This window comes from Sphaerodactylus townsendi, linkage group LG05 (assembly GCF_021028975.2).
Source record: "Sphaerodactylus townsendi isolate TG3544 linkage group LG05, MPM_Stown_v2.3, whole genome shotgun sequence".
In the NCBI taxonomy this organism is placed as follows: domain Eukaryota; kingdom Metazoa; phylum Chordata; class Lepidosauria; order Squamata; family Sphaerodactylidae; genus Sphaerodactylus; species Sphaerodactylus townsendi.
This window is the reverse complement of record NC_059429.1, coordinates 103,215,058-103,242,903: the sequence shown is the minus strand read 5'-3', so window position 1 is coordinate 103,242,903 and position 27,846 is coordinate 103,215,058. Positions and strand designations below refer to the sequence as shown.

At 41.9% G+C, this 27,846-nt stretch overlaps 1 protein-coding gene across 3 annotated transcripts; it reads right to left on the bottom strand.

Moving 5' to 3' along the window:
• Window positions 1-26,020, bottom strand: LOC125433470 (agouti signaling protein). Of its 3 annotated transcripts, none has more exons than XM_048497983.1 (5): window positions 25,862-26,020; window positions 8,715-8,851; window positions 4,594-4,754; window positions 3,013-3,074; window positions 1-1,869 (listed from the first exon to the last, which is right to left on the bottom strand). In XM_048497983.1, the coding sequence occupies exons 3-5, from the start codon at window positions 4,748-4,750 to the stop codon at window positions 1,693-1,695; spliced, it is 396 nt and encodes a 131-aa protein (XP_048353940.1). In that variant the 5' UTR covers window positions 4,751-4,754; window positions 8,715-8,851; window positions 25,862-26,020; the 3' UTR covers window positions 1-1,692. The 3 variants fall into 3 exon arrangements, with proteins under 3 accessions (XP_048353940.1, XP_048353941.1, XP_048353939.1); XM_048497984.1 differs by having other exon boundaries at window positions 4,594-4,751; XM_048497982.1 differs by lacking the exons at window positions 8,715-8,851; window positions 25,862-26,020 and adding an exon at window positions 4,845-4,958.
• Between the last annotated feature and the right edge of the window lie 1,826 nt (window positions 26,021-27,846).

Here is a 27,846-nt window from a genome sequence, read left to right as displayed (position 1 = left end):
TCTCGGCACACACAAATAATTAGTAACCCACTGTCAGGAACTGGAGAGAACCTGCTGGATCCCACCTCTGCAAGGTCACCTAGCAGACTTCATGTGTAGGAGTGGGGACACAAATCCAATTTATCACAAGAGTTCCCTACTCATGTGGAGGAGTGAAGAAACAAACACAGTTTCTCCAGATTAGAGTCTACCGCTTGTAACCACTATACCATGATGGCAAGGTATAAAAACAAACTCCTCTTCCAGATTTAGAATTCCAAGAAATTTTTGAAATGTAATTCTCAGGTGCATAGTAACCCAATTTAGAGTAGGATAATGGTACGTGGGGAGATGGGCTTAAACCAGTCCCTTGTTTTTGTGTCCTAAAATGACTCCAGGGAGTTGCTATTCATTCTGGTGGGAAAATTATATGTAATGATAGCTGAGATGGGAACTGAGAAGGGAACTCTAGGCCAGTGGTTCTCAACCGTCCTAATGCCGCGACCCTTTAATGCAGTTCCTCATGTTATGGTGACCCCCAACCCTAACATTAATCCATTTTACAGATGGAGAACACTGATGTAGAGAGTCTTAGGCGACCCCTGTGAAAGGGTCGTTCAACCCCCAAAGGGGTCTCAACCCATAGGTTGAGAACCACTGCTCTAGGCTGATCCTGCATTGAGCAGGGGATTGCACTAAATGGCCTGAATGGCCCTTTCCAATGTCATGATTCTATCATTCATTACATGTTTTTTTCAAATATACTTTAACAGGACAAAGTAACATGTCATTATAAAACTAGATGAAAGCATGTGACAGCTACCTGCCAAGCTAAAGGTCCCATCCTGCCCTGACAACTGGCAGCTCTCACCCACTTCAACTTTTTCTTTTCAGAACTGGCCACTAGGTACATTAGCCCAGCTTTTGTACTACAGAACAATGGAGATGGAGAATAGCTCTAGCTTTTGCTTAAGTAATCAAGGAGTACACATATTCCACTCCAGAAAGCAGCACACAGCCCCTCATTAAAAACTAAAATAGGGGAAACATCAAGGGACATGCAATTCGAGGGACATGTAATTTAAAATAGTGTGGAGAAGAAGCTGTGGCATTGTCCAGTAGAGGTTTTCAGCACATACATGTCCACATTCACTGCACCAAAGGAAGTATGGTCATGGCTATTAGGTTCCGGAAACTGTTGAATATGGGACCTTGGACTGTTAATTTCAATAAGCTTTAGCCTCTATTCTGGATAGAGTTGCCACAAATTGTCTGCTTCTATCCATATAACAGTTTATCTTTTTACTGTTAAGGATCAGTATCACCACTCTGCTGGAATATATCTGTTTTGTAGTTATGCAGTACCCATTGTGTCCACTTCTTGTTCAAATCTGTAACATGTGGTCAAATGTCTTTCTGAAGGGAGACCAAATTCCTTCTCCACATGTAACCTTCACCCTCTAACTCCCTCCTTCTTACTCCCTGTCAAACTTCCTACGGCTGTGGACAGCCTTGTTTATGACAGTATTAACCCTATATAATATATAATATATCCCATAATTCATTTGACTTTGGAAGGAGCCAAAGCCTGCCAGCCAGATTGCAACAACGGCTCTTGGCTTCCTTTGCAATATGCATGAGACCAGCAGGGATAGAAGATATACCAAGGAGTCTAATAAGAGCCAGTGTCCCACTGGCAGTTCTGGTTGTAGTTTAGCAGTTTGGGTTCCCCATTCGGCAGTAGCAGACTGTCTGAAATAACCGGCAATGGCAGAAGGCACAGAAGTCACAGCATGGCCGAGAAGGAGGTTTGCAACTTGCCCAGGTAGCCACACAGTTAGGTGCAGGTGATGGTCTCAGCCGGGGATGCTTTTTTTGCTGTTTCTTTCTCTGAGGAGGAAAAAAAGAGAGAGAGGAAATATTAATAAACCCAATAATGATCCTAGTGCTGCCTAAGTATACTCAGTTTTCTTTCGCATGGGGATCCTCCCTGCCCTAGAGAAAACAGGATCTATTTTTCCCTGGCTTAAAGGGGAAACTGCAGAGTAGCTGAGGGTAGAACATCCACCTAGAGCAGGGGTAGGGAACCTGCGGCTCTCCAGATGTTCAGGAACTACAATTCCCATCAGCCTCTGTCAGCATGGCCAATTGGCCATGCTGGTAGGGGCTGATGGGAATTGTAGTTCCTGAACATCTGGAGAGCCGCAGGTTCCCTACCCCTGACCTAGAGGGATGTGTGTAGTTGTTAAGAGCAGTGGACTCTAATCTGGTGAATTGAGCTTATTTCCCTGATCCGACACATGAAGCCTGCTGGCTAATCTTGGACTAGTCACCATTCTCTTTGAACTCTCTCAGCCCAACCTACAAATATAAGGTCTGTGGTGGGGAGAGGAAGGGTAGGAGTTTGTAAGCTGCTTTGAGACCCAGATGATTGAGAAAAGTATACTTTGTTTTGGGGAACTGTGTGGTTTCTGTGCTGTATGGCCGTGTTCTAGCAGCATTCTCTCCTGACGTTTCACCTGCATCTGTGGCTGGCATCTTCAGAGGATCTGAATCATCAGATCCTCTGAAGATGCCAGCCACAGATGCAGGCGAAATGTCAGGAGAGAATGCTGCTAGAAAACGGCCATACAGCCCGGAAACCACACAACACCCCAGTGATTCCGGCCGTGAAAGCCTTCGACAATACATTATACTTTGTTTTAGTCAGACCCTGGGAGGAGTTAGGGTCTTAATTCTTCTATGCAATAAAACCTCTCTCTTTTTGAATTGTTACACCTTGCTTGTGAGTCTCCCACTCTGTTCTGGCCAAGTACAAGGCACCTAAGATATTTTACTCGGGGAACAGAACACTGGGTATTAACTAAAAAATTCTCAGCACCTTCACAAAAATTACACATCTCAAACTGATACAAACTAGATGGAAAATGGTAGTGTAAATTTGCATAAATCTCAAAGACATCGAGGGATCCTATAGTTCATTGTCAAGGTCCTGAACTATTTTGGCCTTGGTATCATTTGGAGCTCACTCACCTGCATAGATTTCTTCTTTTCAGCCTCTTTCCTGCTGATCTTCTTTGAAGTTTTGGTTAAATCTGTTGGGAAAGGCAGGGAAGGAAAGTCACACATGCCTGTTTCTCCCTATAATCAACCTGAACCTCAACAAACTTCTAAAATGAGCCACTCATATTTACATTCGGACTTCAGGACCTGAAATTTAAGTCATTTCACACAAGCTAAATGTGATGGTGGCTGACCAACAAGTAGACTTAACAGCTCTGGGTTTGGAGATGTGGAGGGGGGGGTAGGTATAGGCTGGGGAGGGCAGGGACTTTAATAATGCCATACGGTCTACCTTCCATAGTGGCCATTTTCTCCAGGGAGACTGAGCTCTGTCACCTAGAGGCAGAGCTCCAATGGGGACATCCAGTGCAGCTTGCCCCAGGTGCTGCCATGGCAGTCACGTGTCGGGGCCGGGGGTGTGTCAGGGCCAGGGTAGAGCATTTCGGGGGGGGGGTTCATGTTTCCCCTCCCTTCGTCACTGCCTGGAGGTCTGTTGTAAGTCCATGAAATCTCTGGCCACCACTTGGAAATGGCAACCTACCAATGAATCAAGTTAGAAATCCTGCTTATATGGGAGGCAGGAATTTAAGGGCACCTTAGAGGCAAATAAAAGGGGGTGCCAAATCTGTGCCACTTCTCCCACTAAACAACCTCTCCTGAGCCATTTTGGCTGCGCTCAGAACATAATGCATGGCAGAAGGAAACTGGCAGGGAGGAACAAATGGTAACACCCCCCCCCCCGATTCTCTCCTTCGTGCCCAACCATGCCACACCTTAAATTGCCATTTCACTCCCAGCGCTACTTTATGGAAATTCAGCACAACATTTGCCAGGCTGTGAATCTAAGTTTGCTCTCAGCGATCTTCTCTTGAGGATCTGCAGTCACACATTGTTTAAAGACACAGGCTGTAGGATTCTGTCCTGTTGGCTTATCTTTTGCTTTGACTGGAAGATGTAATTGAAAAGGTCTGTGAGACTACTTCAACCTTTCTACCACACAGTGCTTCCGCTGATGTTTGTTCTGGCTTGACACCTTTTAATCTTCCTGACTGTGCCTGCAGCTTCTTTTCCTTGTGTGCCATTATCCTGGTTTGCTTCACATGCTTTTCATAATCAAGGATTACTCACAAGAGCTCACTTAGAACTTTCCTGCCCTTTTAGGTTATATTTATTTATACATTCACGCAATAACATCTGTGCAGCTCCTCATCCCTCACCTGCGAGAGAAGTTCACAGGTTAAAGTAAGGATGTTTTATATCTTTTGCCTTGCTGGAAACCTCATCTCGTAAGACTTTTGCTGTATCCTCAGACCTAACAGAACATGAATATTTGCTAAAATATCTGCATCTTTTTCTGCAAGGAAGAGGTCAATTTCTCAGTGGCAGAGCATCAGCTTTGCATACCAAAGGTGCCAGGATCAATCCCCAACAGGGTCAGTGGTAGGTGATGTGATCAACTTCTACCTGAGACTCTACAGAGTCACTGCTGGTCTAAGTAGACAATATGGACACCAAAGGCCAATAATATACCAAAACGTAGATTTTACTGACCTACTATAGAGATGGGTGGCAGGTCTGGTAGCCTCATTTTGCTGTTTTTCACAGCATTGTCTGTGTTCTGCTTTTCTTCAAATATCATGTGAGAATAGATGGCTGTCAGAAACATGCAGCAGAAAAGGATGACAAAGAGAAGGTTCTTATGTTCCATTCTACTGGCAAGGGGAAAAAGAAAAGATTTTTTTTCAGTCATATGTAGTGAAATCATCTAAACAAAAGAGGCCTTTTATAGAAGCTAGACTTACCAAAGAATTTGTTTCATGCTTCCCTAAGTCAAGGGTGAAAAAGTTTAATTCCAGTGGTGTATAATGAAGAAAAGAGAACTGGTAGGGAACACTCAGCATTTTGCCAAGTCAGAACCCTCAAAATCATCTTTCTGTCTTCCAGAGCTCTGAAGGCACAGCCACGGCTTCTTCCATTTCGCCTTTATTTCTGATCCCATTACCAAACTCAGGATGTGTGAGAAGGTGTGCCTGGGATTAGTAACCCATGTATACCAGGATATGAGAGCAGGCAGTTGTATAATTAAAAATAAGGTTCTATGAAAGAATACAAATAGTAAAAACAAGAAATTTTACACCACAAACACACTGTCTCACACACACAAAGTATACAAGAGCAGAAATGGGAGGGAGTTGGAAAGGTTTCAGGGATGGGTGATTTCCCCACTTACCTTAATCCCCCCTATGCCGCCTGCTGCTCTCAGTGCGCGGCATCCCTGGCGCGCGCCTGGGGGTCCCCACGATGTCATCACAAGGCGCCATTTAAAAGAATGCCAGGGATGCTGCGCGCTGAGGGGGCGCAACAGCGGCAGCGTCGGGGCAGCTGTGCTGTCGCCCCCCCTGTCGTGGAGAGTGCCGGGGGACCCTGTGCTACTTTCCGAGAGTAGCGTGGGGCTTAAGGTAAGTGGGGAAAGGCCCTGTTACCAGTCTTGAAGAGATGTCCAGGGAAAGCACTGTTGAAGAAGAAAATGATCAGTATTTCCAGAAGCAAAGGAAAGAGCTTGCACACATACTGACTGACCAAAGGACCAATATGTATATCCCAAAATTGCTCCGTGGGGGGAGGTATGAGGTAAGCTGGCTGGAAAGCCAGAGACAAAGCACTGATTTCTTTTCCAAGGTTCCAACAAAAGGATAGAAAAGGCTTGATGAGTGGTCAGGACCCAAGAGAACACCTGGGCTATTCTTTTGAATACTGATTGATTGCTGGGATGTGTACAGGAAACTGATTAAACAACCCTAGGGTGACATAATGGGATTATCCAACCAGGCATACCTTAGGCATGGAGAAAAGTTCAGTGTCAATTCCCTTCCTGCCTGGCCTTAACATACAAGATGAATCAGAGAGGAATTTATTTTGTGAGGAGTGGTCTTTGGCCCCCATGCTTCTGTGGCATCCCTTAGTGCGGGGAGAGGTCTGACAGTCTATGGGGTGTGAGCTAATGTTTGGGTAAAACAATCACAAAATGAGATTCATATCTTTAAGGGGAGATTGTTATCTGAGGCTAGGGTTAAACAAAGATTAACTTTGACATGGCTGCTTATAGCAGGAAGGGATGGCTATAGTTCATGTTTCAGGTTTATTCACTACAGATGGCAGGATCAATAGAAGGAGGCCTCCTCATATTAAGCCACTAACTAAATGAAAATACATGCAGTAAAATCAACAGAGTAGGATATTCTGCTTATGTTAGCTATCAAGGATGAATTTATATATATGTTATGGGCTTACTGGGGATTTCATGTGCTTGATTTTTAAATGCCTGTTTAAAAAGACAGTACTGAAACAGACTTAAGAAGAGCTGGCCACAGTGCTCAGTCATTCATAGTGAAGAAAAAAAGGATTGGATGCCTTATGTTATTTAAAACACTATCTGTTAGGGCATTGTGTACGAGCGACACTGCTCTGCACATCCAACTCTGTGCCTTGCTAGATGGGATCAGAGCCTGGTCCCCAATTCCATATTCCCTACAGTCCCCTTTCTAAGACAGTCACTTTTACATGTATAAACTGAGAAGTTCACCAGCTCATGTTGCCTGCTTTTTGGTGAACAGCGCTTGATTTAATTCTTTCCATGTCCTGATGATATTTATTTTTTTAAAACTGGTCTGTGTGATGCTGTCATGCCCCCACAGAGGCTTTTGCTATTTCCCCATTAAGCTTCAGTTTCCCCATAGTTAGTAGGGGTTTAGTTCATTGTAAAATCTTCTAAGGGAGGGAATTTTAGTTAGCCCCTGTCCCTTTAAGACATTTCTCAAGAGGCAGTCTTCCTTCTTTACCCAGCAATCCCCTGTTTTAGCTCTAGCCAGTCAGTCAGAGCAAGGTGCCAAGGGTAGCTGGAGACTGTAATATTTGTGACGTATATGGTGGTCTGCAGTAGTCTACGGTGATATATAGAGCACAAGTTAAGGTTAACAGCAATTGGAACCAGACAAAGACTGAAAGAACTAAAAGGAAGCAAGGCACAGTGGACTTTCTTGAAAGATACCAAGAGAAGACATAGTCGACAGCTTCAAATCTGCTCAAGACAAGAAAGTACTTTGATTTAGACAGACCCAAAGGAGGAGTTAGGGTCTTAATTATCCTAAGTAATAAACCTATTGTTTGAATTGTTGAACCTGGCTTGTGTCTCCCCCACTCTGTCCTAGCCAAGTACAGGGCACCAAAAACAGATTCACTTGGGGGGCAGAACAGATACTCACTCTCTTATTTCTTTGTAAATAAATATAATAGGTGCAAAATAATGTCTATTTATTCCTCTCTCAACATATAACTGCCACCAAAAAATTAATTAAAAACCGTTGTATAATTTCCACTGAAGTAGTTTGTCTGAGCTTTAAAGCAGTTTTGAAGGACTACGTGGTCTTGAGGAAATTACTAGTGTGGGATTCCAGGTAACATTATCAAATTAAAACTTTATTCATGTATGTCCTTTAGCTTAAAGCTTTCCATATATAATTTACATCAAATGAAACAAACGGAGGCAACAACTTCTGCTGAGGTGATATTCATTTTACATCAATCTACTCTCTTACATTTTTTTAATTGCTGAGACAATATTAGGATGTGACTCCTTTTCTAGTCTGTTAAGGTTTCTACCCATTCCTTTGGTAATTCTACGCTTCATATAACACTACAGGTTTAGCAAAGACAGCCTCTCTTTTCTCAGCACAGCTTAGCACAGACTAATTCACAGCACAGAATACTGTCTCTCTCTGAAGTTTTTCACATCCCGACTCTGTTTTCTCCACAGTGTCAAACAATCACCTTGCTCTCTTATCCCCCTTTCACCCCTTTTCCTTCTACAGTTTACCTCTAATTTTAAAGAAACACACACACATTTTAAATCGTTACAATCTGCCCATTACACTGTTTCGCTCCTGAGTTCCTTTGGCATAGAAAATAACAGTAACAGTAGCAGCAGCAGCTTTAGTAGTAAATACTGAGCCAAAGCAAATGGCTCCTCTCCTCTGGGGCAGTCTTATGGATTCTGGGACCTTGGGTTACATTCCAGAATGGGCCTCCAGAATACTCCCCCCATGCTGGGGCCAAGCAAGGGGTGGACCTCATATAGAACATCAAAATTGACACTGATGGCTATTCACCCCAAATTCTTGCATTTCAAAAGAGCCTTCAGAGTTTGTCCTCAGTAACACACAGTGTCTGCAGTCTGGGTGGTCCAGATGCAAACAAGTACAGGGCTCCTTCCCTTTAACAGCTGCATTCTAAATAAAAAGATGAAAAGACCTTGTCTTCCTTTGCTTAAGTGTTACTGGTTATCTTAGCTAGAATTGAAAAGTGCAGAGGTGATGTGTGGTTGTGGAAAATGCTGTCAAATTGCAGCTGGCTTACAGCAACCCCAGAAGGATGATCAAGACAAGAGTCTCACAAAAGCAGCGTGGTATTGCCTGCCTCTATGCAGCAACCCTGGACTCCCATCCGAATACTGATCAGCGCCTACTCTGCTTAGCTTCCAAGATCTGATGAGACTGGGCCAGCCTGGGCCATCCAGGTGCTGTAGGGTTCATAAAACCCCTCCAATGTCTGTAGTTTAAATTTCAAAGGAAGTTGGTTAGCACAACCTAGGGGAAAAAGTATAAAAATAGGCTTACCTTTTCTCAATAGGGTCAGCAATGTAAAGTCAAAGGAAGCAAAGACTAGTGGTTGAAAGAGGTGATGTTTCAGCAATGTTAAAATTGCAGAGTACTCCTTCTCGCTTTCCGTTATTGGCTTCAGCAGTGCAGTATTCCTAGAAAGGCAGCCAGAATGTCATCACTAGACCCAAACCATCTGAAGAATTCCTAAAATAGTTCCCACACCAAGTTCTGCACATTCCAGATGTATAGAGGCCCAGTTCATGACATATGGGAGAAGGGCTTAAACCTTTTGCCCAGTTCCATTTTTCCAATGTGAAATGGACCCTGGGAGCTGTTTTCTCCATTTAGGAACAGGGTGTGTTTCCCCCCTAAACTGAAATAAGTTGAGCTTTGTATTACATTGCTGCTACTGAATATGAACTGTTATTAGTCCTATCTTAATTATACAAATTGATTAATCCTTAATTGTTTGTCTAATTAATTACAATAAAATGTTACATTTAGTAGACTTTGGTTGTTTCTGCACGGTTCAAATATTCTGGGTTGAACAAGGGAAATATCCTGGTTTGGCCAAGAAGTTCACACGATTCCTGGTTCTAAAGAGGGCCTGTCCCTCATCCTGGGATTTTCAAAAATCACCAATTTATATTTTTTAAAAATCCCATGTTGAACATGTTACCACGGGAGCAGTTACCACGGGAGCAGAAACACCACGGGAGCAGAAATTTTTAATGACCCAGCCGCCAGATCTCCCTGCCCCGCCCCTCCCCCCTGATCTCCTCTCCTGATGTCACATCAGTTTTCAACTCTGCTGAGCCGCTGATTGTTGCAGCCCAACCTTCCCAAAATGTGCCCCCAAGTACGTTTTCTGCTCATGGTATCGACCAGGTGCCATTCCGCCTTGTGTTGTGCAAAGGTGTTGTGTTGTCCTGAGGTTAATTAGGAGTGGAGTCCCAAAATGTTCCCGTTTTATTTTCTGTACATGTACTGGTTGCTCAGACCACATAGCTAGGGAGATGTACACTTTGGGCTGAATGTTAGTGGGCTTATCATGGGGGTAGGGGAAGTCTCTTGTTTTCCACAAAAATATGAGAACGTGAGTGGGAATGTGATATGATGTCCCATGTTTTTTGCTGCCGCTTGCCATGTTTAGGCCTGCGCCGGGCCCTATCCAGAACAGGGGAAAAAAGGGGGGGGACACTGGGGATGTTTGCTCAGGCGCGGAGACGCTTGTAGTGTAAATACTAAAGTCCTAGGCTCATGAGAAATAAACTAGAGCATCTTCGCTTGATTCCTTCACAGAAATGGGCAGCCATGTGAAGGGAGAAACTGGGATAAAATAGACCCGTGTTGTAAGATACTGATTGTAACCCGGTATAATTGTGCCATGCAGAAATGGCCTTTAACAGTTGTTTAAATAGTTACAAGCAAATCCCCACTACTAAGCAGCATTTAAGTCTTTCTTAGCTTAAAACTTATCCAATTATGTCGCAATCCAGATTTCCCACACTGAAATCCCAGTAAAGGTAAAGTAGATAGCATATTATTGTAGCAGGACTGGGTATCTTCTGGGCAACCTAGCACTGCAGCTCACAGACAGCTGGGTGAGGGTCTAGAATCAATTGGTCCTGTTCTCCCAAGTGTGTACTAGTCACCTCCCTAGCTATTCTACCACCAGCTACTGGCCCATTTTGTACAACACAAATAGAATGTCTTCAGGACGTTAAACAATTTGCTTTGGGGTGGAATTCCACACAGTTTCCCCCCCCCCCCAAATGTTTGGAAGACATTTTATTTTTGCTCAAAATGGGCTCATTCTGCACAACACAAAGAAAACACCTTGCAGACATTTTAAGAAGAACTGTTTTGGCTTTTATTGTCTGCACAGTGTTGAAAAAAAGGGTTCCAATATGCAGACCAAAAAAAAAAAAAGCCAAAACAGTTCTTTTTAAAACGACTGCAAGACATTTTTGTTGTGTTGTGTTGAATGGGCCATTGTCTGTCTCTCCCCTTGCCCCTCCTAGCAGCAGCTGCTTTTAAACCTTGCCTTAACAGGGTGGTTGGCTTAGCTGCCCTGCTGCCCTATACTCTCCTGCTGGTGCTAATTGTTGCTGGCCTGACTTGTCTCCTTACAACCTCCACCTGGGGCTTGTCCTGAGAGCTGTTTGTTCACACTTTTGCTTCCAGCCACACCTCAAGGCTTTCCTCATGAGGTGCACCTCCTGGCCTCAGGTGAGTGGGTTCACTTTCCATCCCATCCCTATCACATTTACTCTTGTCTGGTTGGTGCCAGATAAGATGGTATGAGAGCAGCATGGAGAAAAGAAGCTCCAGGGGTATTTTATATTTTAATATTAGTTTGACCCAGAAGGAGAGGTTTTTAAAATATATTTTTATTAAATTTTCTCAAATATAATTGAACAGAAAAGAAAATATAGAAAAAGGAAAATACAGCTACCAATATATATATTGCAACACTAGTATCATTCAGAGAGAACATGACATAGTTTTAAAATTCATTACCTTCTAACCTTTAGTTTCAAAACAGCAATAGTTATCTAGTAAACAGTTACTTATACCTTAATCAATAACAAATTAATATTCTTACTATTGTCATTGTTATTATTCTTTCATACTTGATTCAGCCTCAAATAAGAAATACAATTCCCATTTCTCATCAAACTCATCAAATTTGACAGTCTGTTTACAAGATTTTGTTAGCTTGGTCATTGCAGTATATTCTCTAATTATCTTCCTAGAGTTTTATGTTAAGATCTTTTTCAAGTTTTCCAATGGGATGCAAATAAATAAATAAAACTATTACTCTTGCAGCTGTTAATAAGTGCCAACATAGTTCATCAAGATTCTTTGGTAGATTTTCAGGCAAAATGCCTAATAGTTTTAGCAGTAAAAGGAAATTTTTGTTTAAGTACTTTTTGCATTTTCATCTATCCAATACTTCTTGATTTTTTTTACAAGTCTACCACATATGAAAGACCCAATCTCTTCTGGAAAAGACCACCATTATGTTTACTCATCTTCTTAATAACGATGGGAGTTATCTACCATCTATAAAACAATTTATACCAATTCCCTTTTAACATTTGACATGCTGTACGTTTAATATTTTGGACCTTAATGTTTCCCATTGTTCAAATGTTATCTCTTCTTTAAAGTTTTTCACCCATTTCACCACAAAGAGTGTTTTAGTCACACTAATCTTTAGAGGATAACGACTTTTACGATTTGTCATGCCAGCTGAGAGGCTACAGCGGAAGAAATTTAACCAAAACTGCATGGGACATGAAAAAGATGCGAGCTGTGTAACACTCCCTCCTTTGCTACATCTGGAACTATGAGAGGCCAAGTGGAACTCACTGGCAGCCGAAGGCCATGGCTACAGATGAGCTTGTGAGTTGATCTATCAGAGGTAAAGTGGGGATATTTTCTAGTCTTCGGCCTTCCTGTTTCAGAGAGCCGCTTCAAGATCGCTTCTCTTTATATGGCGCTCTGGGGACGGGCAAAACGCCGCCCTCTAGGGAGCTATTCGCGACAGGCGGCTGCTTGCTGCAACGCGGCGCTGCTGCTTCGGCCTCTCCCCAGGGCGGCATCAGGTAGCCACTCTCTAAAAAACAACCCTTTAAAGGGTTGTTTTGTGTCCCCAACAAAGCGCAGTTGTTCCCGGCGGCGGTGGTGGCTTTAATGGCACCAGCCCAGAACAGCAGCTTGTTTCTTCTTTCTTTCTTCACCTTGTTCAGCTGCTGCAAACTGGTGCTCCTCGGTCCTCCCTCACTCGTCCCTCCCACCCTGGAGGCCTGGAGGGCAAGCGCGGGTGGGCTTCGGAGGCCAGCAGGCCGGCTGAAGGGGACAAAGGTGAGTGCGCGGAAAGGGTAGGGGGCAGAGGCGGCTCCGGCTGAGGAGCCTCCCTGTAGTCCACTGGCCACTCTCCTGGGAGGCCGCCGCGACCGCTTATGCAGGAACGGCCTTCAGCTCCCCCACGCCGGCAGAATTCTTGCCGGCATGGGGGCGCCTGGGGGGCCGTGCGGAAACGGCCAGAGTGTTGCTTCTGGAGCAGGGACTCCTGCCAAGCCCACTGAGATTAAAACTGAGATTGAAGCCCATATTGGAACAGTTGAGATGAGCAAGGCACCAGTTTCCTTGGAGGCTAACATCCACAGGTTGATATGACTACCAAACCCGACTGCGAGCCAGGACTTGGGGTCCGGGGAAATCATTCCCCATGGGCTGAACCAGCAAACTGTTACTGGCCTTAATGATCTCCTGCAACCTCCTGGAATACTCCGGCAATGGGAGTCTTAGATCATCGCCATAATTAGCTGCTGCTATGACTTAGAAACTGCAACCTTGCTTGTGAGCCTAGAGTTCACACGTATATTTGCAAAGATTGGGAACGCTTGGAGGAAACCACCTTGACTCAGCTTTTCTGAAGCCCAAGGAGAATCTGACAGCCATTTACTGGATTATATCTAATAGTGACATTACATTAGAACTATAAATTACAGACTGGGACTGCCTCAGATGATTAAAGAGAATTTAACATCTACCTGTTATATTAAAGTGACTCATTACATCAGAGATAGTACAAACAGCTTGTTGAAGGGAAAAAACAACTAAAAATCGGTACTCCTGTGCAGACTCTAGTGGTCATGGTATACACTCATCATAAGTGTTTCATTGTCCACTAAATTTGAGAAGTCTATAGGGCTGATAGCTTTTTAGTCCATTGGTTGATGGGTCCGGCTAAAGACTGAAAGTGATTGCCAGACAGCTAGCAGAACACCGGAATTCAGTGGGCTTTTATAGATTTATTGTTGAGTGCATTTGTGGATGAAATTAGTGGATAGGAATTAGTGCAGTTGCTAGGGATTTGTGTATGGTATTTGTATTACGACTAGTAATTTATAGGTATTGCTGCATATTGCAGCTTCTTTAATCATGTTGCCATAGCTTTGCAGACATTCCCCTTAAAACAAAGGGAAAAATGACACCTGCACAGGATTGAAAGGCTAAACAAACTCTATCTATCTGTTTTTTACAGTGAAATAGCAAACATTAATTGCAAGCAGAAGAAACTAATGCGGGGGAGTCTTCACAGAGAATCTTCTACAGCACACAAAATGGTGAGTGCAAGAGGCAGAAACAAAAGAAAGAGGTTTGAGTAGGAGAACTAAAGCATTTCCTGCCAACTTGATTTGCTCAGTAGGCAGGAATCACCTTCAGCCTGGGTTGGGAGGGAAAGATAGCCATTTTAGTCATTTTTGAAAAACCCGGGTTGAGAGCAATATAATGGGCAAAACTCATTTTGGGGAAGAGAACTGTGCAAAGGTCTTCCCCAAAACACTTTTTAGAATGCCCTAAAGATGTTGTACTTGTGCTGTGCAGAATCTACCATTCAGGTCTTGGGATGGAGAAATGTTTTTTCAGGCAATGATGATGTACGTGTCTAGGATTCTCTTATATTAGTTTGTTGAAGCATAGACTGCATCAAGGAAGTCTGAATAATCTGTGGTACAAAATCTTGTCACTGCTTCTATATTGTCAAAGAAAGGGTGAATCAGTGCCCCCCTGAGGAATTTGTGTAGCTGGTCAGAGCATGGGACATTCTGAGGGAGCTGAAGCCCAAGACGTTAGGGGAATAAGGAGTCACTGAAAGCAATTCTATCTGTTAAATACATTCCTATCAGATTTCCAAGAGATGTGTACACAATGTGTAATTGGTCTTGCAAGATCTTACTATCTATGGAATTTTCAGCTTCATGAGTACAATTCCTTCTCTAGCTTAAAAATGTAAAGACGGGGTGGGCGGTGGGGGTAAGAAAAATTCAGAGAGAAAAATGTTATTCTTTTTTCTGAGGACCTCTCTATTTCTTATTTTTTCCAATGGAAAAATTGGGACATTTTAGGGAGCCCTGGAAACAAGTTCTAGGAAGTGTTTTCTCTTTTAAAAGAAGTGAAATGCATCTCAAGACAAATTTTTTTCTCACTCAAATTATATATGGAAAAAAATCTTCATTTTTTTCAGCTTTTTAGTGGGTGATTTAGAGGAACGCTGGAAAAAAATCCTATTATTTCCCCTCTCATGGGAATTGAGAGAGATGAAAGATGAGGTTTAACCTCCTCCTGTCCTGCTGCTTACAAACACAAACACAAAAACTTCAATACTTACTATTAATTGACTAAGGCCCTTTCTGCATGGGCCAATAAAAGAGGGGGAAAGGTGGATTACATGAACCCATCCTTGCCCCAGCCCCTTTGCACTGCTGGTTGTCCCATAGACAGCCAGCGCATTGGCCAGCGTGCGTGCCTTTGTTCTTTCCTGCCGGCTTTTTTCTCCCTGCCTGCCTGCGAAGCCATGATACAGCCTCCAAGCCATGATACGGCCTGTTTCCCCTGCATGGCTCCGCAGATGGGAGCTGGAGAAGGGTTTATGGAGAATCATGTTATATGCAATTCTCTTGCTTTAATGTGGCTCACAGCTCAGCCGTTTGCTTGGCCATGGCTGCAAGCAGCATTAAAATATAACAATTGCACATAATGTGATTCTCGAAAATTTCGTGTTGGGGGAAAATGTGGAGCAGCTCCGTGTTAGGATCGGGATCTGTGAGAAGTTCCCCCCAACCCGGGTTTTTTACTGGTGTTACCTTGGTTTAATTGGCCCGTGCAGAAAGGGCCTAAGTGAATTGAAAAGTGGAAATAAGTGAACTACTGTCTAAAACAGCGATGAATATACATAAGTACAAAAAATTACAAAAATGCAACCCGCTAACAATATATAGAAAATACAATTGTATACATAGGAACAATTATAATCTGTGGATTCTTTTTGTTTTGCTGTGTAATGAAACACAGATTGAATTTAAAGATACAGTCCTTTACTGTCAGCATAGATGAATGACTTAGTGGTAACAATAGCTGCACACCTTCTTTAGGAGTGCAAAAATATCCCGAATAAGGCATTCTAAAACACCATTCGTGATAATGAGGCATTTTCGTGAGCTCTTCCACAGGAGAATGCTGTGACCATTAGGTACAGTAGTAGTTCTCGGCGATTAGGTAATTCAATGCCACATCAACACAGCGACTTTCAACGGTTCCTAAAGTAGTGAATACAGGACAAGATACAGGTTGCTACACGTTTTAGAAAGTATGGGTATAGTATGGGGATGCTTTGAGGGGGATGTCTGCGAAGCTGTGGCAGCACAAATATGCTTGCATTGCAGCTTCTCTTATTGTGTTGCCATAGCTTCACAGACATCCCCCTGTAAACAAAACAAACAAAAAACAACCATCACTTGCTATCCGTTCCCAGTTCTATGGTGTCAAACCTTGCTGGCAGTAGTCCCAGCTTGGATGAATTTAATTCCACTGTCCCATATCTAGACCCTGGAATTCAATCCCCCTGAAAGGTAGCTGTGGCCAAATCTGGGTTGGACCCTTCTAAACAGCAAAACTGCACCTGTAAAAGCTTTAACCTTTATTTCAGCATAAAATAAAAGGTTCATGTACAAGCAGCATTCATGTAAGTTAGTGCAGTAAACATAACAAAACCTAACTCCTAAGGCTCCCATACATGCAGATAAGCATAAGAAAAGTCATAGGAGGCTCCGTGGCTTCGGGGCTATGTTTGTGAGTGAGCAAGAACTATTTTCTTTGTTCACTCTGCTTGTCTTACACACACCAGCTCCCCAACCTCCTTTTGCCATCTGGTCCAGCATGCTAATCCTCAGGCCAGATCTTTTTGTTGTGGAAAGGGATGCTGCACACTTTGAAGTACATTGAGGCTCTCCTTTCATTCAACAAGGTGTTTACTCAGGTTTTATGATTTGACCAAATGCTTGGTGTAACCTTTGATCTGTTTAGATTGATTCATATGAGGATGTTTATCTTTTGACACATGGGTTCTGGACCTGTGGATTGCTGATCAGTCAGTTAATCCAGATGTTTGAGTAGGATAGCAAAACAAGTGCTTTGGAGTGCCAGAATGCTTGCCATGGTTTGGTTCTTTTGATTAAATAAGATTTATCTGAGTTCATTAATGTGTTCCAAAAGCCAGCAGGATATGGAATTAGTGCTACAAAACACTGAATTAAAACTGCCCAACCTTTGAGGATAGGGCTCATGCCATATAAGTTGAAGTAAACTTTACAGCTGATGCCTCCTGGTCTGGGGGAGACACAGAAGTGATGTGCTAATCTTAGAGCCAAATGAAATGATAACGATTTTAAAGATTCCATAGGAAGTCCCCTGAACCCCACTTGTGTTATCTACAGCCACAGAATAACTGGAGGGAATGGCTTCTACAAAAAGGAGAGCTTAAATGGGCTTAGAATGGTGTCCTGGAGGGAGGAAAGGTTTCTGCCTCCCCTGCCAAGCCATTTTCCTGTGTGAAAACCATGCACAAACTGTTATTTCTCCAAGTTTGCTGCTCCTCACAGGGAACATGAAAACAGAGAGTACATATAGAATGCCCGTTTTCCTGCAGAATTAGGTTTTTTCAATAAAAGACTGAAAATATCTTTATTTTTAATTATTTATGGGATTTTTTCAGTCATTTATTCAAAGTGTTATATCAAATCATGCCAACCTACACAAAACCACGTCAAACAATTAAGACAAATGATGTGAATCTTGGTGAAGAAAAGGGGTCCAAAACACATCCAAGAAAGACAAATTTGCACTATGAATGGAACATGCTGTCATAAGGTCATTAAATAAAAGGGGACTTTTATGCAAACCTTCTTAGGATTGCTCCCAATATCTTTTGAAGTATGAGGATTTAAAGGGGTGTGTGTTAATTTTCAACAAATTTCATTGATAGGCCCATCAGTGGTCATTCAGCATGATGTCTAAGTGGAACCTCATTCATATGCAGCATACCTTTTTTGGGGGGAATAATAACAAAAACAGGCTTTGGGCATCTGGTTGGCTACAGCAGAACAAAAGGATGCTGGACTAGATAGATTGTTGGTTTAATCAAGCAGGGCTGGTTTTCTTAGTGGGTAGGATGTTAGCATAAGCCCCAAGTACATATTTTCTGTATGTTACTTATCATCATGCAGAGAGTCATACATATTTTGGTAACCTCTGCATATTCTTCTGTTTCACCTGCAATAAACACTAACCAGGTATTTGCTTGAACTTGGATCTGAATGTCAGTTACTGTATCTTTAAATGAAAGGAGAAGTTCTCTGGAGATGTATTCTCTGGTATATAAATTTTCTAAATAGATTTTTTGAATAAATCTGTGATACCCCTCCCCTGTACTGAAATGCAGGGACGTAGGTATAGATTTTTTAGGGGGGGGGGTTTCAGGGGGTGGGGCCCTAGTGCTTATAAAGGCAGCTCTCCGAGGCCAGGGACAGCAGATTCCCCTGCCCTGCCCTCCCCTGCTCCCCGACCAGCTGGGCTCCCAGCCGGCAGCCCCTTCTGCCCTCCCCTCTGAGCAGAGGCATAGCTAGGAAAAATGGAGCCCGGTGCAAAATATGAGTTTTGCGCCCCCCCCCCCCCCATGAGCGGCTACTGCGATGCTGGAATCTACCCCAAACAGCATCACTTTCAATGGTCTTTAAACTAGAGAGCCCAAATTCTCCTTTTAAATCCACCTTAAAGGGAGAATCTGGGGTCCCCAGTCAAAAGAACATTGATAGTGATGCTGTTTTAGGGTGGATTCTCCCCCACCCTGAAACAGCATCACTTGTAATGTTTAAAATGAGGACCTCAGATTCTTCCTTTAAATCCATGCCAAAGGGGGTGGATTTAAAAGGAGAATCTGTGGAAATTTGGAGGGTGCCTGCTGTCAGGGATGCAATTGTTAAGCTAGCAGTACCAAACTATCAGAGTATCTTTAGGAGGCACCTTCTTTGGGAGTCCATAGCTTTGGACCTTCTGTACCAAACTTCACAAAACCTGGGTGGTATCAGTAAGAGACTATCCTGATGATGCCTCCCAGGTTTGGTGAAGTTTGTTTCAGAGGGTCCAAAGTTATGGACCCACAAATGTGTAGCCCCCATCTTCTATTAGCTCCCATTGGAAACAATGGGAGATGGGGCACCCACTTTGAGAGTCCATAACTTTGGACCTCCTGAACCAAACTTCAGCAAACCTGGGTAGCATCATCAGGTGTGTCTCCCAACAAATCCCTGAAATTTGGTGTTGCTAGCCTAAAAAATGCACCCCCTGCAGGCCAAAAACAAAAAACTAAAAATACAAAACACACATCAACTGGGGGCGGAGCTTCAGACATGCAATGGCGGGTTAGAACCAGTGGTGGGATCCAAAAATTTTAATAACAGGTTCCAATGGTGGTGGGATTCAAACAGTGGTGCTGCCACACACATGCACCTCCAGTCCCTATTGGGCAGGGAGGTTGCTTTAGTAACCCCTTCTCGGCCCTCAGAAAAAATTAGTAACCACTTCTAGAGAAGTGGTGAGAACTGGTTGGATCCCACCTCTGGTTTGAACCAGAGAACCCCCCCTTACCTACATCCTTGCTGAAATGGATCTGCAGCAAGAATTGCAATGCATGATCCTATAGCACATGTAGGTCAGCTCCAAAGCTCTCATATTGGAATAAAACATATTGGAATGGTATGCAAATGACAGAGGACTGATGAAAGAATATGATCAAGTGATATAAAGATGGGGTGCTGTGTGGTTTCCGGGCTGCATGGCCGTGTTCTAGCAGCATTCTCTCCTGATGTTTCGCCTGCATCTGTGGCTGGCATCTTCAGAGGATCTTCAGCCACAGATGCAGGCGAAACGTCAGGAGAGAATGCTGCTAGAACACGGCCATAAAGCCCAGAAACCACACAGCACCCCAGTGATTCCTGCCGTGAAAGCAATACATTGATATAAAATTTTCATGTATTTTAAGCGTGTATCATAAATGAGCAAAACATAGACTGGGATTGTGCTAGCAAACTCCATCCCAACATTTGGAACTTATGCATAGAATCTAAGCCAAGAGTTCCCAACCTTTTTGAGCCCATGGGCATCTTTGTAATTCTGACATAGCATGGTGGGCACAGGAACAAAAAGGCTGCCACAAAATGACTGCCTCAGAAGGCAGAGCCCTCCATGAAATGGCTGCTGCAGCTCACCTTCACTATTCAGTGAAGATCCTTGTTCATCGGTGGCAGCTTCTGCCAAAGCAATTTTATTCAAAATTTGCACAGCCAATCAGATCTCCAAAGGCTAGTCAAAAGCATTGCCGGGCAAAAGCCCCACCTGGCCTTGACCACTTTCTGAAAACACTTGTAGGTGCAATGGAAAGTACTAGGGACCCTGGTCTAAACACAGATCTCTCTGTATAATAAGGCAACCTAAAAAAATTCTATTTGTATAGAGGGAGCCACCCATGCATAGGAATCTGCTGTAGCAATCCCAGTCCCTTGTGCATGGTCCTTATATACATATAGAACATCTAAACAGGATTATAATGGAGCAGTTCTTGACCGTATTTAATTTTTTAAATACTGTCTATAAGAGCATAACAAAAAGTTCATGACTCTTACACTAGCTTCAAAGCTGTTATAGACACATTTTAAAAAAGCATTCAGGAAATCCCTGTGTTGGAGTCTTGCAGTAGACTGAAAAGAATATCATAATTTTACCAAATTGTGCAAACTGTAGAATGTTGACTTACTTCTTGTGAAGAAGTAGGAGGACTTCACACACACACACATCCACACACAAATCAATCTGCCCTTCAGCATTCCCCCACAGGCTCACTTTTACCCAAGAATGAGCATTTTCAAGAGATGTTTCAAGATGTTTATTATTATGGTGTCTGAGAATCAGGATAAGGTTTCAGCTGCCCTGGTAACATTGCTACATTTTATGCCCATGTGTTTTATGTTTCAAAGATGTTTGCCCTATTATAAACTGCCCCGATGTGTGACAAAGGGCAGTAAATACGTAATAGGAGGATCTTTTGCTGAAAAGCGATACTCTGTCCAGTAAAGGAAGTCAGTCTTTAAAGAGACCAAAAGGTCCTCCCACGACATCGTAAAGACTTAATAGATTTGTTGTGGCATAAGCTTTTATGGGGGAAGGGAGGGTGTCATGGTAGAGCCCGATTTCGTCAGATCTCAGAAGGGGTAAGCAGGATCAGAACTTGGAAGGGAGATCTCCAAGCAAGACTCTACGGAGAAAGGCAATGGTGAACCACCTCTATTTCTCATTTGCCTTGCAAGGGTTGTTGTAAGCGACTTGAGGGCACTTCACACATATAAGCTTCCATGGACTAGAGCTCACTTTATCAGACTTTATTATTAGTGCCTAAAATGAAAAAAGGTTAAGTTCATTAAATGTAAGAACTGAACTCCACTGAAGATCCTACAAATATGCTAGATTTTAGATCTTATCTAAAATCATAATCTGCATCTTCACCCCCCCCCCCTCTCTCTCTCTCTCTCTCTCTCTCCTCTTTACATTCTAGTTCCCTTCTCTTGGTGAGTATTTTAAAAAGTGGTTTCATGGTCTGGCAAACATACATATCATCAAAGTTAAAAGTGCAGGAAAAATCTCAGATGCATATATAACAGTTATTCCTTAGATACCAAGGTTTCAGAGTGTTATGTGCTTTAAAGGTTAAAACCAAAACCTTGAACCAGATTTGGCACTCTACCTGGAGCCAGTGCAGCTGGCAAAGCACTTGTTGAATATGTGCTGTCCACAAGCTCTCTGTGAGGACTTGCAAAGCCACATTCTGGACTAGATGGAGTTTCTGTAGCAGTCTCAAGGGTAGCCCTATGCAGAGTGTGTTATAGTAGTCTAACCAGGAGATGACCATTGCATGGACCATGGTGGCAAGATCAGGCAGGGGCCAGTTGCTGGATCTGGCAATGGAAAAACATCACTCTGGCCGATTATGCAGAGGCCAATTACGGCGTGCTGGCAACTGAGCCCCGGAGTGGCGAAGTTGCCATGCATTTCCTGCTCTTGCTCTTGGCTTTCCCCGCAGAAAGCAAGAGCACTTCAGGCACATGGCTGATTCTGCAGTGGGGCAGAAAGGAGGTAAGGTCCCCCATCCATAATTGGCCTCTAACTTCATCTACGATCTGGGCCTCCATAGATAAGGAGGTATCCAGAGTCACTCTCAAACTCCTGACAGATGGCGCTAGTGTTAACTCGATTGCATACTGTCAAGATTGGGTAGCTGGCACTCTAATCCTAGGTCTCCTTGGCCCAGCCATAGGACTTCTGTCTTTGATGGATTCAAATTCAGCCAACTGTCTCAGCCATCTTACCGCAGTCTCCAAACATCTGGCCAGTATATAATATATAAAATGCTATTGGAACAGAAAACGGAGAGAGAAGTAATAAAAAGTTGTATGATAGTTTGGGCCAAAACGAATGCGGATCCAATAACACTAGACCAGTGGAGCTGGTATTGGAGGAGTAGTATCTATAAACATACTCCTAACACTAATATCTGGGAGTATAACTTGAAAATGTTTTATAGAGGATATACTCCTCCTCTTAATTTATCTAAAATAGATAAATCTAATTTTCCACTATGCTGGAAGTGTGAAAAAGAAATAGGCACGTTTCATCATGGGTGGTGGTCTTGTGACAAGGTGTTTGAGTACTAGAAAACGATTCACGAGGAAATAGTGACAGTGATAGGATGTAATTTTCCCATTCATCCAGTCACTTATTTACTGGGGCCTGCACTATCTAAGAATCAGAAATTAACACATATGCATATTTTGTATCACATGATAATAGCGGCAAAGGTAGTATTAGCACAGAAGTGGAAATCGGACAAAATGCCTCAGGTAGAAGAGTGGAAACTTAAAGTACATTATTTTTATACAATGGATAGAATGGCACATCAAATACGTAATTTGCCACATGAAACGTATAAACAGAATTGGGAGTATTGGACAAGATATATTAACTTAACAGATAGAGTACAAATTGTTACAGTGGAATATTAAGTTTAAAACATCCTGTAAATTAAGATAGAGGATAAGAAAGGTAGATGTATAATATTACTAAAAGGACATAGGAAGTTTAGCTTGAATGCTCTGTTTGTGTTTACTTTGTGAGTTCATTATGTGTGTATTGTTGAAGAATAATGTTACAACATTTGGTATGTACTGTATATAATGTGTTCTTTATATCTCCAAATTTTTAATAAAAATTAATATTGAAAAAACAACCATCTGACCAATATAGCTGGGGCAGCTCATTTGATGGTAGACAATTCTGTAGGTGTTGAATTCTGTAATCAATATCAGTATGACTCAACATTTGCTAGAATGCGCTCTAAGCAAAATGCTATGGTTGGGGTCCACCTGAAGAACTTTCCTACCTTTTCTTGCTGCTAAAGTTGCCCACTTTTCATGGCCCATGTAACATTTCCTTAGGGTCAGGGGATCTCTGGAACACTGCTGAATAGGGATGTGCACCATTTTTTCTGGTATTTTTCAGGTTCATGTTTAATAAACACGGACATTTTTTGGGGGGAAAAAAGTTGAAACTCCAATGCATTATGAGATGACTAATGAAAGGGGAATCTTATGCTATTCCAGAGCTTGCATAACCTTGTGTACAAATGATTTATTACAGCACTACACAAATTCTTGTGCAAATGCTATTGAAACGGTGCTAGAGGCAAGGAAGATGAGGAAAGGGATTGAAACAAGGGACAAGTTATAAATGTTTAAAACAAGAATTGCAAATAGGATGTCATCATTCAAAACTTTGAATGAGAAGCCCTCTTAAGGCCAATCTGTATGCAACGCTACAATGATCAGCTCTCCGCTGTGTTTGTTTTTTTTTTTGGTCAGTTTTACAAATATGCACAAGAGACTTTGAACTGAATTTGGATTATGGTGTGGAAGAATCAACTGTTTCCCATGCATCTTTTTCCTGGCCCAGAGCTGATATTTGCCTCATGTGGGGAAATACAGATTGCCTTATGGTGCCTTAATGCTTTTCCCATTTTGGGTTCTGATACAGGCAAATGGCACACTAAGTAAGTGGGAAGAGAATAAGGTTTTCTCCTCCTGTAGTACAGTCCCACTGTGAATTGGAGCCTTCTATAGTTGTTTACATCCTTCCCCCCAAACAACAGACCCATGCTGGAGATATAATCACAGATTTTTCAGTCCCATCTGGGTTGGCTAAGAATTTGTTACAGAGCAAGCTATTTAAATTGCTATTGTTTTATAAATTTTGTCCATATTTACCGGGAACAGCCTCTATTTTCTGATACTTTCCTTCCATCAGTATTTTGCCTGTGAGAGAAATTTTGGAGTTACTTTGCTAAAAATATTGTTATACTACAGGCATGTGCTCTAGGATACATTTACTCCCCTCTGTCCTTTAGTACATGCTTGCATAGATAATAAATGTTACTGAATATGATTGAGTTGCAGGCGATTTATATTGTGTGGATGGGTAGCCATGTTATTCTTTTTTTCCCCCCAATCAAGTCAAAGCCAACTTATGGCAACCTTGTGGGTTTTGAAGGTAAGAGCCATTCAGAGGTGGTTTGCTATTGTCTGCTTCTGTGTAGCAACACTGGACTTTAACAGCCTCCCATCCAAGCACTAACCAGGGCTGGCCCTTCTTAGCATCTGAGATCTGATAAGATTGAATTAGCTTGGGTTACTTAGGTCAGGGCATATCCATCTACAGCAGCAGAATAAAACAGGAGTTCACTGGCATTCTAAAGACTAACAACATTTATTCCAGCACAAACGTTCATGAGTCAGACAGAGCTCACTTTATGAAAACTTATACTGGAAGAATTATTTTTAGTCTTTAAGATGGTGCTAAACTCCTCTTTTATTAAGTGCAAATATTCTATTTAAAATTCTGAATTTTTGGAAAATGAAATGACTATTGCCTATTTACTACGATATTCCACTCCAGGAAGCAAGACAGTATAAAATACAGCCTAACAGCCTAACAAAGATCTATTATGTAACAGCGAAAGTGAGAGGGTTTAGTTCAGGCTGTGATCCTTGGTATAAAAACAGAGGTGTTATAAGGACACTACTGAGGGCTTATTCCATGCCTTATTTTCATCTGTGAAATGTTAGAACATATGCGGTTTCTCATTGTATTAATAACCATGAAGCCAAAACATCAAAACAAAATTGTTCTTAGTGAAACGATTGTCTAAGTTTTCAGTACCTTTCTGTGGATATAAAAACTCTACCTACATTAAAGAGTTACATATTTAGTGAAAACATTTATCTTTATTAAACATTTTCTGATTTTAATAGGTGCAGAGGTTCAAGAGCATCAGCAATGATGCAAAAGAATAAGAAATATCATAGATTTCCTTTACTGATAAATAACGTTAAATTTGGTAAAAGAAAACAAGGCATAAAAGTATTCATGGAATAATAAAACTGCTGCTTAAAAATTGTGCAAATACTGATTTCTCATCATTAGAAATCAAATTTTAGAATGTTAAGATGAAATGAATTATTTTTTAAGAATAGCAAAGAAATGTAAATTCATACTATTTGGCATTCGTCAGTATTCATTACTCCTGCTCCAGCATGTTATATATAACATGTAACAGAATTTAAAATAATTTTAAAGCAAGTATAACCTATTCCCATTTTTAACAGTTAAGCTAACATAAGAACAAAAGAACAATGGAAAGGGAATTAAAAACTTTTAATGTTGTCGTAATGCAGAAGACCTCCAGAAATACAATGAAAACAATACTAAAATACATAAAAACTCCCTCGGCAAAAAATCATGTGCCAAAATGAAGCTGCAGAAACAAAAACGATTTAACTAATGCACTTCTTAAACAAAAATCAGACAAGGTACTGTCAATGAAAACTTTTAAAAAGAGAAATTATGTGAAATTATTCAATTGTCAGCAAGTAAAATAAAAAAAATGGGAACAAAAAAATTGAAGGCTAGTTTACAACAAAAAAGGAGACAGAGAGAAATATCGGTGTACCAAAGAAACTTTCCATCTCTACTTTGTGAGTTCAGAAATAAAACCCAACAAGTTTGGGTCTGGATAGTGAAGGAAAACTTCAGCATTTTGCAAGGTTTTGTTTTTTTGCATAAAACATGAATTTATGCATAAAACCCTTAACGATGCAAGAATATGGAAAAGCAATGACTGATAGAAAAACTGGTTAATTTCATCCTACCTAAACAGACAGTGATTTCATTGCTCAGCTTTCCGCTCTTTCTTCTCTTCCTCCTGGTCTGTATACCACATTGGCAATGCTCCTGGATTTCTTGCTCACCGCCCTTGGGACTGTGTAAAGCCTGCCTCCCAGCATTGACAGAAACTCATGCAGAATCTATTTCAGCCAGCTATGTGCATATACCTGGAATGGTCAGTTTCTTCCCCAATCCTTTGATGTTCCCATGTTGGTCAGGTGTTCCCTTATTTTTTTTAAACATTCTGTTCTATTTCCTAAAGCAATTAAAATGGGGGTAGGGAGGGAAAAAAAAATCCTGAACAGGCAAATACTCTCCTGGAGCTTGATCCTGTGTCATTTTAATCATGGAAGAGTTTCATTGACTTCAATTGGAATAGCACCAGATGCTAGCCAGACAAGAATAATTACTAGAAACACAATTGAAAGGGTGTGTTGGTAAAATGTCAAGCTCTGAATTCCTGACTTAAGGACGAGTCCTACTATTGGCCAGAAAGGAAACTCTTGTGGGTTTCAGATGGGCCCAGTGACTGCAAAACTATTATGTATAATCAGAGTCATTTTCTACTTCCTGCTGCCTGACTTTGAATGTGAAGAATTAAGCTGCTAACAGAGCTGAAACTGCACAGGCCATGACATCAATAAAAATTTATTTTTAGAGCTTTCTATAAAACACATACACATTGAAATAAACAGATTGTTCCCAATGTCAGCAAGGCATAGAATGGTATTGAATTTTATGAGGGTATAATATGGTAGCTGATTAATTCTCCGTTGTGGAATTAGATGCATCACACTTTCTCATCTCCTTTTCATAATTTCCAGACTCGTAAATTTCTTAGCCACTATACTGATTTATAGCCATATCATGCTACTAGAAGTCTGTATCGCATCTCAGAGATGGAAAGACTTCCGGGTATTCGAGGTTTCAGAAGAGGGGGCAGTGATTTCTGTTGATTCCTCCCTGTCACTGCAACCCCTGTGGGGAATTCAACAGAATATCAGGAATGATTCTGGAGGAAAGCTGTGGATACGCACAGATCAGCAGAGCCCTTTGGGGATGGGGCAGGATATAAAACCAATTAAACAAACAAACAAATAAAATATGCTCCATCTTCTAGAAACTAAAATACTCTTGGCTTCAGAACTGTGTAGCTAGCTACAGGCTTTTAAGTATGCTTATTGCCTTAGGCAAGCAAGGCTGAATTATCCTCCGTTATGCTGTGTGCACAGTTGAAGGGAAACAAACTAGAGCAGTGACTTCGAGCTGGGAAAGGGGAGCAGGGGTGCAGGTTAACTGGCCTCCCCTGCCCAGTTATTTCTATGCAATCATTTGTTGCAACCCCAAAGCAGCCTGAGAAACCAAAGGAGGTCAGTTGGGCTGCAGTTTCCTGTAATACATTGCTTTGCCCTATGGCTATGTGGTAATAATGTGTTCATTCATTCTTTTTATGAAACACTTGTGTCACTGACCAAATGGCACTAGTTTTCAGAAGTGATGTCCATATTTTCTAGACCAGCCTAGTGAAAAATGGTCCTACCACAGGTGTAGATGCTGCTCCCAGTTTTAGTCTCAACACTGTGACTTAGATCCTACCTGTTTTCTGCATGATCTTGCTCAAATAGCCTTCTACCTGTAGCCCCCATTTCATGCAGTTTGCCCACAAGTTCTTGTCCACAAGAGTCCAGTGGTCAAAAAGCTAGTGGTCTCCAACTTTGTGTGTCCTTTCTCATATACATTTCTTTCTCCTTTTCTTAGAACTCCCCCCCCCCCACTGACAGATTTTACAGAAATCTAAAGCTGATGTCCAGTATTTTAAACCAGTGGTATTCAGCCCATGAGACAGAATTTTCAAGTGGGTCATGGAGCCTACAGAGTGGGTCATGAGCCCTTCATTAGTCACCATTTTTGGCCTACAGTACTTTTTGGAAGATCCTGCTACTAGCGGGCACAAATAGAACAAAGGGAT